This window comes from Fringilla coelebs (genome assembly GCF_963513975.1).
Source record: "Fringilla coelebs genome assembly, chromosome: 3".
NCBI lineage: Eukaryota > Metazoa > Chordata > Aves > Passeriformes > Fringillidae > Fringilla > Fringilla coelebs.
The window spans coordinates 3,291,524-3,304,248 of record NC_140030.1 but is presented as its reverse complement, the minus strand read 5'-3'; the positions used below and the strand labels follow the sequence as shown (position 1 = coordinate 3,304,248).

General features: G+C 45.1%; 1 protein-coding gene across 1 annotated transcript in view; it reads right to left on the bottom strand.

Annotated features, from left to right (window-relative positions):
• Positions 1 to 1,575: 1,575 nt before the first annotated feature.
• The window catches only part of MSRA (methionine sulfoxide reductase A), a 235,343-nt gene continuing 224,193 nt past the window's right edge, over positions 1,576 to 12,725 (bottom strand). The window contains exon 6 of the mRNA XM_084202547.1: positions 1,576 to 2,350. Within this exon, the coding sequence (XP_084058673.1) occupies positions 2,186 to 2,350 (165 nt within the window). The 3' untranslated portion in view covers positions 1,576 to 2,185. The remainder of the gene's footprint in view (positions 2,351 to 12,725) is intronic.

Below are 12,725 nucleotides of genomic sequence, written 5' to 3'. Positions count from 1 at the left end.
AGGTCCCTCCCCACCCAAACCATCCTGGGATTCTGTGTTTGTAGGAAAAATTGTCAGCTCTGTCAAAGGACAATTTTCAAAGAGTGCCCAATCAAAACTCTCAAATCGAAATCAAATCAAAGATGTCAGTAAATAATTCTGTGGTACCAAAATATTTTGGTGTGGGCCCACTGTAGTATCAATGGAGCTATTATGCTGATTTTTAGGCCAAGACATCATTTCCATCAGGACTTAAAAAAATCCTCAGCCAGGCTCAGACTTGAGGATATCTATAATAAGAGTTTTTCCCAGAGACTTTCAAGCTTGTTTCAAAACAATAACTACAGCAGGGAGTGGGAGGGGAGGGAGAGGAAAGGAAGGGAACCAGGAGACATTTTACGGGCCCCCAGATGATTCAGCACCTGAAATGCTTTGCCTTGGAGCACATCAGGAATTATCCCACTGGAGTCTGGATTTCACAGAGGCTGTCAATGCATGGGATGAGGGTAAGACTTTATTTCCCTCTCTTTTTTGCTTCTCTGTCACTTCATGCCAAGGAAACGAGACACAAGTGCTGGTTTACTTGTCTGTGAGCACTGAAAAAACTCCATGGCAGGAGTTTGGGACAGGATCAGTCACCACAGAGACCAAAATTCTGAGTGTGCTGTGGGCACATTTTGGGGCATCTCCAGAAAGAGCCTAATGGGGCAATCCTGCCTCAGGCAGCTCCTGTAAGCCTGACCCAGGTGCAATCTGCCAAGAGGACAGATTTCCTCTGGATTTTGAGACTGGGATGAGCTCAGCATCAGCTGAGGAGCACGAGGGAAGATGGGGAGCTGGTTTTTCTGGCACGGACTTACTGCCCATGTTTGGAAACAGCAGGCAGTTTTGGAAACTGCAGCCCTGGGTTTACAACCCCAAACACTGAGTTTGTGGGGAACATTTTCAGTCTCTCCAAGCTTGGAGCAAGACCTGCTCTGCTGTGTAGGTACAGGAGATGTTCAGGGAGCTGGTTTGGGCCTTTCTGAGCTTCAAAGCTGAGCTGGTGAGCAGGAAACATCAAACCAAGCTGTGGAGGGCAGTGCCATGGAGAAGGAGGTGCTGTGGATTTGTGTCTCTGAGTGCCACCATCTGTCCCCCAAAACTGGCTCACTCCTTGAGCTCTGGACCCACGGGATCCCATTTCCATATGGGATAAACTGCATCCCTGCATCCTTTGTCTGCAGCTTTGAGTCTGCACTCTGAGATTCCCTTGAATAAACCCAAAATAGATTTTTTTCCCCTTTCTGGCTGCTATTTTGACTGCACACTCACTGGAGACTTCCCCATGTTACGTTTTCCATGAGTCTGCTCTTGGTGGGGGCTCCCCAAGTTATTAAAGTACAAATAATTAATCATAGGGATAATTCCACTCCTCTGTACTGTCGTGCCTGATGATAGAGATTTAAATGCTCTGGTGTTTAATTAGAAAACTGCAGCATTTTGTAATATTTGATAATTTTTTTTTAGATCTACCCAGATATCCACTTGAAGCACATCACAGAGAACATTGTTCTTTTCTTATTCTGTCATTTATTGCAGTGCAGGAAACAAAACTGATTTCTTTTTGTGTTTATTCACTTCTTGGAACTGCCAAAAAGAAGGATCACATTACAATTTTATTTTTTATGGCTAAAATAATTTCAGAAAATAGGCACTAAATGCTGCGAAAGTGGAGTTGTGGTAGGAGAATCACTGACCTGATCAATTCATCATTCCTAAAGACATCAAATTCCAGGGTTGTGACAGGTAAGGAACCCAACCACACCTACAGAAATCAATGCTCTGGGAAAGCCAGGAAATTAATTAACCCAAGAAAATCAAAAAGTCCAAAGGCATTGGAAATGCAAAGCAGCTGCTGGTGCAACCACCTCCTAATTCACCCTTTTAACAGCATTTCAAACCAAACTTCAGAAGTTTGGATCTCTTTCCACCTCTCCAGATGACAAGGAAAGCCCAGGAGCTGCACAGAGCAAGAATGGGAGCAATTCCTGCCTTGACTTTGGCTTTTGATGTCCACAAACAGAAAACTGATGACTGTGGAAAGCCTCCCCAGCAGATTCCCAAACCCTTATCCACGGATGCTGCAGGAACATCCACCAAGGTTCCTGGTCTTTTTCTTCCCAAGCTCCTTACAATGAAGAGGAGGTGGTGGAGCAAGCACAGGCTAATTCCTGATGCCCATGGGGCAGGAAACCCCCGTCCCTCCCAGGCCACAGTACCCTCCAGGGTTCTTGCTGAGGTACTGCTGGTGATATTCCTCAGCATAATAAAACTCAGGAGCCTCCCGGATCTCCGTGGTGATGGGGCCAAAGCCTTCCTCCTTCAGCACCTGTCAGGAAAGACCATGGAAATCCATTAGTGGTTTGCTGTGAATGACCTTAGGATTCCCCCCTGAAGGAGCCACAGGCTTCTCTCAGCGCTCACATTCCCAGCTCATCCCTGAAAGCTTTTCCTCCCTGCTCTCGTGGTGTTTTGCTTTGCCCGGAGGCACTGTGGGCACAGAGAGGGAGGGAGCCATCCCCTTTTAATGGCTCATTTGTTTAATCTGCCACAGCCACGCTTTTATTCTCCTTATTAACCCAGGCAGTGATGTGGAGCCGTCAATGAAAGTGGAAAACAAAGGGAGAACACACTGGGATCCACCCCGGGAAGCTGCAGTGTCCAGGAACCTTCCCTGGAAAGTGCCTCGGCTTCAAAATCCACCCCCAGTGTCCTTGTCCAAGAAGAATTTCTGGGTGAAATTTCAACCCCAAGGATGTCCTTGGGAAATCAGAGCATTTGGTTGTTTTTTTTTTCCCCGCAGAGTCACTGCAAACTCATTTTTCAAAGAGAAAAGTTCCATCTCGACCAGAAAGTTTTAAGTTTTAAGGCAAATTATGGCTCATTTTGGAAAGATTTGCCAATACGTGGACCAGGAGCAATAACCACTTGGCAGGAAGAGAAGACGGAATGTGGGCGGGGATTTTAAATTAGACTTTAATTGCTTTCTGATGTCCCCTAGCTGAATTTGAAACTCCTGAGAGGTTTCTGACAGAGGGAATTTCTTTTTAAGATGAATTGCCGTGACATTTTTCCCATTACATTGTCCCTTCCTAAGGAAACTGGTAAACACCAACATTTTGGAGCCAATTCTCTTCTCAGTGTGGTGATAACTTGTGCTCTGAAGTCCGTGCTAAAACCTAATAAGCACTTTAATTAATGTCAGAATCCTGTTGCAAATTGTAGTTATAAATACTGGCTGTAGATAGAATTGATTGAAGGGTCAGCATTTAGGATTCCCAGAAAAATATTTGTTCTCTCATCATACTATTAAATATATAAAATATAAATAAAGGGAAATCATCTCATGCAATCACAAAATTGTGAATCTGCCATCAGTCATCAAGTCCATCCTCTTTCATCATGATAGACTGAATGGTAGCAGCCTTGATCCCCAAAAAAATTGGTTATGGAAGATATTTGAAGATGGAGATCCTCATTCCAATATTTTCCATCCTGTTAGAGAATCCCTCCTAAGCCTAGCCCAGTACTTTCATTTAAACCCAGTACTGCAGGTTTACTCATCCTGGAAGTGGAAAGGAAATCATTCCCTTCCTCTTTCATCTCCTACATGGCTGGCGAGAGGCAAGGATGACATGCAATGGAAATACTTCACTTAAACAACAGGTGATATTTGAGACGAAAAGTTTCCAGATTTCCCCCACTGGAGTTTCCCAGATCCTGCCCCAGCACAGCCTGACAGCAGCTGCTGGGCTTTGGAGAGTACTAGAGTACTACTCTGATGTACTCCCACAATTTCACTGTCTAAAGGACACATCCTGCTGTGTTGGGTCTTCAGTCAGGAATGGAGTGATAAGATGGATACAAAATCCATGTTAGACCAGTCTGGAGAGCCCTGAGTTCCCACCCTGATTTATCAGCACAGCCTAGGAAGGTGTTGACTCATTAATTCCTTGTGCTCCCACACAAGGAATTGGGATCACAAGCTCCATTTCACAGGAACCTGGCCTTCTTTCCCCGTGTAAAATCACCAACCAGCTTTTTTCCATCTTTGGGACAGGTTTTGTCCCAAGGGAATCAGGTTATTCACCTGTCAGACATGTGAGTAAAGAAGATAAAACATGTGAATGTTTCCACTACAACACATCAGCAGCACCAAACACCAAGAGGTGTCAACACAGCTCCTTTTACAAAGCGCTGTTTCACTTTCTAACCTTCCCAGCACAGAGAAAACACTTTGGAACGATCTTCACTGCTGAAAGATGGCACAAACTCTGCCATCCTGGGCATTACTCATTTACCTGCTGCGGCAAATGCAGTCAAAATTGGCCTCTCCCCCTTCCCTGACTCATGAAGATGATGCTGGAGGGAGAGAAATTTTTCCACTGTGTTTTCCACAGTGTTTGTTGCAGATTTTTAACCTGGGACTCTTCCATCGTTGGCTTCATTTTGTCAGTTAGGGAATCCATTCTGTTCGATGTGGCACCACAAGAGGGCATAAACATCATTTATCCCTTCCCAGCCTGTTAAAACCTGAATAAAGCAGAACCCAAGATGAGTCCTTATATTGCACTTTGGTGTTGCTGTCCATGGGAACCCCTGGCCCTTACACTCTGCCAAATCCCACCTTAGATGTTTGGATTTTAAAGGGAAAATTATTTTCCTCGCACTGACAATGTTGATGTGAAGATAAAAACATCACTGGAGACATGGGGAAGTTCAGGATGTGCTGGCTCTGGCAAGTGTAAATCAGTCCACTCTGGATTGATTTCCTGCCACTGAGGCTGATATAATTTGATGGTAATCCTGTTCTAGAAGAATTTTTAGTCCTCTCTGTCTCAAAATTCCTGAGCCATCCAATGAGACTTCTCATTACCATGCTGCAATTAACCCTTGGGATTTTTCACTCAGTGCAAGAAATTTTTAAGGGACCATTGGATCATTTTCCCCTCCAATATTCCACTGAAATTCAAAGAGAATTTATTGCTTCAGAGGATTTCTGTGGCTTTTGTCGTAGGAGAGATCAAAGCCCTGAAAGATCATCGACTCCAATTGTTAACCCAGCACTGCCAAGTCACTGCAACGTCACAAGAGACTCTTTAACTGCTTATAATGCAGCCCAAAAAATCCTGTCAGATTCCACCAGGGAGGGGCCAAACCAAACCAGATCTCAAATCTCACCCAGCTGCAGAGGGGACACTGGAACAAGAACAAGGAATCACAGAATCAGTAAGGTTGGAAAAGACCTCCAGGATCACGGAGGTGTCAAAGTCAGCACTAGGAACCTCAGCATCACAAGTTTGCCAGCCAACCTGTACTTCCAGCATGTAAAAGATGTGTTTGATGATTTTCCTAATTCTTTGCAGACTGTGAAAGTTTATTTCCTGTTGTTTGCTTTAAACCTCTGCCTGACCACTGATGACCAGATTTGTCATCACATCCTCTGTCACAAAACACTGGATCTCAGAATCCCAAACAGTTTGGGGCTGGAAGGGACCTTAAAGCTCATCCAGTGCTACCCCCTGCCATAGGCAGGGACACCTTCCACTATCCCAGGTTGCTCCAAGCCCCATCCAACCTGGCCTTGGACACTTCCAGGGATCCAGGGGCAGCCACAGCTTCTCTGGGCACCCTGTGCCAGGGCCTCCCCACCCTCACAAGGAAGAATTTCTTCCCAACATCCAATCCAAACCTTTCTTTCAATTTGAAGCTATTCCCCTTTGTCTTGCCACTCCACGCTGTCATAAATAGTCTTTCTCTACATTTCCTGTAGGCTCCTGCAGGCACTGGAAGGTCCAAAATTCACCCCAAATCCTTCTCTTCCCCAGGGTGAACAACCCCAATTTGCTCAGCCTTTCCTCACAGCAGAGATGCTCCATCCCTCTGATCATCCTGATGCCTCCTAATACAATTCCTTCTCCCCTCTCCCCACAGAAATCTGGATTTTAGACCTTAACCCTGCCCATTCATGTCTTCAGCCAGACCCAGAGCCTTTCACTCCCAATCCACAAGCCAGGGCAGCCTTCTCACCCTTTCCTGCATCTCTCCAGCTCTCCTTCCCCACTGCAGTCACCAGGGTGACTGGAATTCCACTGTGCTCAAGAGCCCCAGGGATTTATTCAGCCCTGCACTGACATTTCCTCTTTCATTCCCCATCCCTTTCCCAGCAATTCTTTGCATTCCACTTGCCTTCCTGACCTCTGCTGAGCACGGAGCAGATGTTTCCAAAGCACCATCTGCAATGACGCCAGAACCTCTTTCCCGGGCTAATTTAAACCCTCTCATTGTGCCTGCACTTGACTTTTATTGACATGGAATTTCAGCAGCTATTTTCTGTATTATTGTCAGATTCTTCTGCAACTTTTTTGTAGCTGTGTCTGCTTTGGCTCACCTGGAATAACTCCAAACCCTCAGCGGGTTTTGGTGCGTCACCATCCTCTTTTTTTCAGCCCTTTTGTGAGGATATTGAACTGCACAGCTTCCCAAGACAGGTTAATCTCTCTTCACTGCAGAAACTGCACAGTTATTTGTACCTTTTATTTCCTATTTGTAACCAGTTCTTCACTCAGAAGAGCAACTTTCCTCTTATTCCACATGTGGCACCTCGTTGTGCACCCTCTCTCTTCAGAAAAAAACCTGTATTATGTGTGCAAGACATGAGTCTCCTCATGCTAAAGTCATTATAAATTTGACAAAAAGGCTTCAAAATTGGTTTTGCTAAATGAAACCATTTAATTTTATGAGCAGAGGCATTAGTAAAGCAGGGGAGTATTAATTGGCTTCAAGCATTTTGTGGCTTTTAATAAAAATGGCATCATCCTGTGTTTGATTCAATAGACACTTTATAAACCAGCTCATACCAACATCCATCCACTTTGTCTCGTGTCCCAGTGAGTTGCACGAAGCTGCTGCATTTCTAAAACCTCCTTGAAAAATCACTGATGTTGGAAACACCACAGAGCATCCTGACACGTGTGACAGCTCCTGTACCATCACTCCTGATGTCAAACTCTAACAACAATCCCACCAAGTAAAATCTGCTGGGCTCTGCCTTCATTGCAGCATCTACTCAAAATTTCACACCAGCAGCAGCATCAATCCTGAATTTTGGCTCTTTTTCTAAAAGTTCTAAGAATTAAAGGAGCTGCACTATGGAGAAGAACTGCAGGAATTAGTTCTGTGAACTCTTTAGGATGGGAGGCTGTGGGAATCCTTGACACTTGATCCCTGTGATATTTTTAACTGGAAAACAACTTAACTGACTTTGCCAGGTTTATGGATTAGTTGCTGGCAGGTTTGGGGGCAGAAATCCAGCCCTACAGCCTTGCTTGAACCAGAGAAACAAACTTTGGTCCAGAGGAATGAGCAATTACCAATGTTTTATTTTCTCCTTCATTTATTTTCTCCTTCCCTTCCCTCTCCTTTCTGGCAGTTCAACCCACTCTGCTGTGTCATCAATGATATATGATCTGAAATTGTTTTCTTTGTGCAGCCTTCAGTTGGCTGGCTCAGTTTGTCACACTGGGTCCAGTCTCCTCTCTGTCACTTACTGATGTTGGCTTTTCCAAAGTAATTGATGCCAGCAACCTCTACAAGTGCTGGAATGGGCTGAAATCCTGATTATCTGCTAAAACCTGCATTCCCAGCCTGTAGGTGACCTGCTTCTGGAAATCATGTGTTTATGACAGGAAGAAGGATCCTGCCAAGGGAAATGTGGGAGCAGTGGCTGGCGAGTGCTGAAGTCCACATGGACTGGGACCAGATCTCCACATTCCCCTGTTTCCAGCTGCCTCTGCCCAGTGGATTCCCTGGTATTGATGCATTTGATAGGTGGTGCTGGGAGTGATTAGCAAGTGCTTTTCACGGGGCTGTGGAGTGCTGCATAATTAGCTAATGCTCACACAGGCTTTGGAGAGCTGTGTAATTCCTGAGTATTGTTAATACCTTTGCAGGGAAGCTGTCTGGTCTCAGAACTCTCCTTATCTCTGGCATATCAGGCAAGACCAAGATTGGGAATGATGGAATCATGGGGGTATAAATTCTTCATTTTCACAGAATGGGCACATGGATCTAAGGGCAGAAATGGTGAAATCCACAGACTCTATGCTGGGAGAGAAAAGCAGCTGCTGTGGGACTAAATTTGAAGAAAAATGTCATAGAATCATGGAATGGTTTGGGTTGGGAGAGACCTTAAAGACCATCCAGACCATGGACAGTCTTTCCACTATCCCAGGTTGATCCAAGCCCTGTCCAGCCTGGCCTTGGACACTTCCAGGGATCCAGGGGCAGACACAGCTTCTATGGGCAGCCTCACCACCCTCACAGCCAACAATTCCTTCCCAATATCCCATCCATCCCTGCCCTCTGGCAGTGGGAAGCCATTCCCTGTGTCCTGTCCCTCCATCCCTTGTCCCCAGTCCCTCTCCAGCTCTCCTGGAGCCCCTTTAGCCACTGGAAGGGGCTCTGAGCTCTCCCTAGATCCTTCTCTTCTCCAGGTGAACAACCCCAGCTCTCCCAGCCTGGCTCCAGAGCAGAGGGGCTCCAGCCCTTGGAACATCTCCTTGGCCTCCTCTGGACTCTCTCCAGCAGCTCCACGTCCCTCTCATGTTGGGACCCCCAGAGCTGGACACAGAGCTCCAGGTGGGGTCCACCAGAGTGGAATCAGCTCCCTTGACCTCATCACACAGCTTTAGAAGCAGCCCGGGATACATCCTGTAGGGGTTACCCATTCCCTGGCCAAAGAGGAGCAGTGCTGCTGCAGGAATCTGCAGGAATTTTTCCTAGGAACGTATCCTTCCAGTGCAGCAGAGAGAAAATGCAGGTAAGAAGGAAATAGGATAGAAAAAGAAGATGGCAAAAAATCTAAGCTGAAGAATCCTGATTTTCATCCATAAAACTGACACATTGACTTTGTCCAAGCTTTTCCCTGTTGACAAATCTCCCACACAACAGAATGCATCACTGAAATGGAGAAACTGATCCTGGCTGGAGACACATCTCCAGGAGCCTTAGGGAAAGCTGGGTGTGTGTATAAAGTGTGTTTTGAAGATCTGCTCTCTCTGAAATGTTTCCCTCTTAACCACTTAGCTTGGAGCAGGTTGTTTGGTCACTCCTCCCTGCCAGAGGGGAAGGAATTGCTGGGCTTGGATATCCATCAGTCCTGCCAAGGTAAATCACAGCTGGATGATAGCCTGATATTAACACAGCCCACGTGGTTGTGCTCAGAGGGTCTAAGGAGGACCAGGAGTGCAGTTAGCCTGATATTTCCTCCTATTTTACCTCTGAGTGTAAAACCTGAGTGTTGCCCACAACAATGAGCTCTGCCAGCTGAAATATCACATTTATCCACCCAGATTTCATGGTACCTTCTCCCACAACAGGAAAAGAGGAGCTTTGAATTTGTCCTAAATCATCTTAAATGCAACACTGACAGTGAAATAAAATCTGCAAGTCTATGTTTTCCTGTTGGATGCTGATCCTGTGAACGTGCATAGGAAGGAAGTTGTATCCTGCTCTCCATCATATCCATCTAATTCTGGATTCAAAGCTTTTTAGCTCCAGATACTGCCTGGTTTAACAGGATCAGCTTGACCCAGAGTCTTTACAAGCTTGACCTTCAGTGTGGAGCTTCCTGAACACCCATCCTGTTTTCTCCTGAGGGAAGAGAGATGAAAGTGGGGAATGGCACGGGCGGACATTTAGGAGGTAGAGGGAGATAACATTAGCAAAGATAAAAGATATCTTGCTCCAGTAGCATCTGGGAGCTAATTAGGTGTTGAAGGAGCCATTGAGAGAGATGGAAATTCTGTTTGTCTGGCCAATTTGAAGGCAGCCAAACAGCCTCTTACTGCACATCCTGCATGGATAATTGATGATGCCTAAGAAAACTCCTGCCCCATCCCGACTTCCAGTGATTCAGAGCTCGAATCTCCTCCGTGGCTGGAGACAGCAGAGTCTCCTCCCCTAATCACTCTTCCATTACTCTCATATTCTTGAAATAACAATAGCCAGGGCCAAGCTGGGATGGGGGAAATGACCCACACACAGAGCAACAAAGCTCAGAGCAGAACCTTCCACGCTGGAGACCACAAGTGGTTTGGCCCTGGATGACTCTGAGAAGCCAGCTCAGGTCCAAAAATACTCTGAGATCAGGCAGCCCCAGCTGCCTGTGGACAGAATAAAACCCTCCACATGTAAATACTGTGTTGACAAGATTTCCCCACCTCCATTAGCTCAGTTATCTCTGGATCACGTTTTGTTCCAAGTGCAGAGCAGCTTGTGGTGCTCCCTTGGGTGTGAGCCCTTGGCATTGAGTGTAAGGCTCTGCAATTGTTTTTTATTCAGGGGAGCAGCAATGAAGAAGTAAAAGTGTTCATTTGCCATATCAAGCCCAGAGGGCTCAGGTCAGCTCTGCTGTTACACTGCCATCATTTTATTTTCCTCACTGGATTTCCATCAAGTATTTCCTCCATGATATATAAGCATGACAGTTTCTCAGGAACACATATGAGTTTTCCAGAGAAACAATTTATCTTTATCAACCTGAAAAAAACAGAAATTATTTATGTTGTGATTGGAAGGAAAAACTTCCAGACAAGAGACCATGCACAAATACTTACCACTAAAATCATAAAATTTGCTATACTGGAATACCTTAAATATCCTTGCACTGGAAATTGTTGGGAAACCTGTCACCCCTGGTACTTATTTTGCCTCTAATAACACAGTGGGATTTACTCTTCAGCCTCCCATGACCATTGGTTTATAACCCTAAACCATTTAATCCCCCTAAAAAGGTGGGAGATGGTTTGTATTTTGCTGACCACTCTCTGGAGAGGTGAACAACTCACCCTGAACACCCACCATGAGCCTCACCTGCTAAACTCGATGCTGTCACCTTTATTTTCAGTCTGTATTGGTGGTTTCTTATAGAAGGAAATCTCTCAAAAGGATCCAGCTTGGTCTAATATTCCAAACAATTTACAGCAAAACTACTTATGTTACACATTGAATGTCCCAGCAAAACAGAATCATAAAATCACAGAATCTTTTTGGCTGAAAAGCCCTCTTCAGACTCTGAAGTCCAACCATCCTCAGCACTGCCAAGGCCACCACTTATCTATGGCCCACCAGATATTGCCTGTGCTCTAATGCAGCCTAAAGGTCCTGGAAAGGGAAAATGAACAATATATTTTTCTGGTTTTTTTGGATATTGTCCTTTTCTTTTCCCCATGGAGATGCCTTCTCCAAACATCTTAAATTCCTCCATGGCTGCCCTCTCCAAACATCATCAAACAGAGAGGAGATGGATCCAGCACGAGACTGATCTAAACACCACAACACTGCACATCAAATGGATCTGAAAATCAAGGTCCTTCCTCCATGGATGTAAAACAGGGGGCACATCTCAGTGCTGGATCTCAAGGGATCAGTGCAGCTGCAGCTCTGTGAAATTTTCAACCAAAAAATCCCACTTTGGTTTAAAACAGAACCCAAATTCTTCTGCCCTCTGCCAATGTGGGTTGTCAGGCAGCTGCTGCATTTCCAGCCTAGGGCCTTCTGACCTTTCTGTCCAGCTGATTTCATGGAATATTTGCTGGATTTTAATCCACGTAGCAGATCAGAGAGAATACTTTAAAGCAATTTTGGATCCTTCAGGATGACAAATTATTTCTGTTATCTAATATATGCATAATTACTACTAAAATTATATTTGAAATGGCTACCAGGCAATACAATTTTTAGCCCATTCCAAGGACTGAAAAGTCAAGAGAAAAATGAACAGAGCATGCTTTAATCAGAAGACAAGTAGTTTTCCAGCCACTATAAATAGAAAAGGCTGGAAGAACCCATCCAACAAGCCAGGAAAAAAGTGTGAGGAGGGTAAAATTCCACAGTGTTTGGCTTTGGACTTCAGAAGGTAGTGAGTATGAGATAGTGTGAAATACAAAGAAGTCTTTGTTGTTTACATCTGAAGTTTAAAAGTGGCACAGTGTGAATAAACAAAGGATGTTCCATGAAACGCTGCAGCAGGGATGCGCTCGCTCCGTTGGAGCTCCGCGTAAACAGAGGCATCGCCCTCCGTGCTTGAAAAGGAGAGGGAGGTAAACTTGAAAGCTTTGCCTTCCAGAAAATCTCATTTACCCGGATCCTCAGGCTCTTAAGTGGTAGGAAAAAACACACACAAGCTTAATAAGACCAAGATCTGGATCATTTAGCATTGCTTTCAGGTTGGTTAAGCTCCTTCCTGACGATAACGGTGCACGTGCTCTGCAAAACCTGAATTAGCTGTTCCTTATCTTTGCAGGAAAATAAGTTTTGGTCCTCAAGAATTGGGATAATATCAAGCAATTTCTTTTCTGGCAGACAATAAGGAATACTGCCTTGATAGTTTCATGAGTTAACTGATTGTTTCCCAGGAGGGTGCATAGGATAATTGGTTAGGACAGAATTTGAAGATACCCAGATTCCGTTTGATTATCACAGTATTTCCTGTTGAGTAGTTACATAGCATTAAAACTTGATCCATAGGATCATGGAATCATGGAATGCTTTGGAGTTGAAAGGGACCTTTAAATCCATCCAGTTCCACCCCCTGCCATGGCCAGGGGGACACCCTTCCACTATCCCAGGCTGCTCAAGCCCCATCCAGCCTGGCCTTGGACACTTCCAGGGATCCAGGGGCACCCACAGCTTCTCTGGGC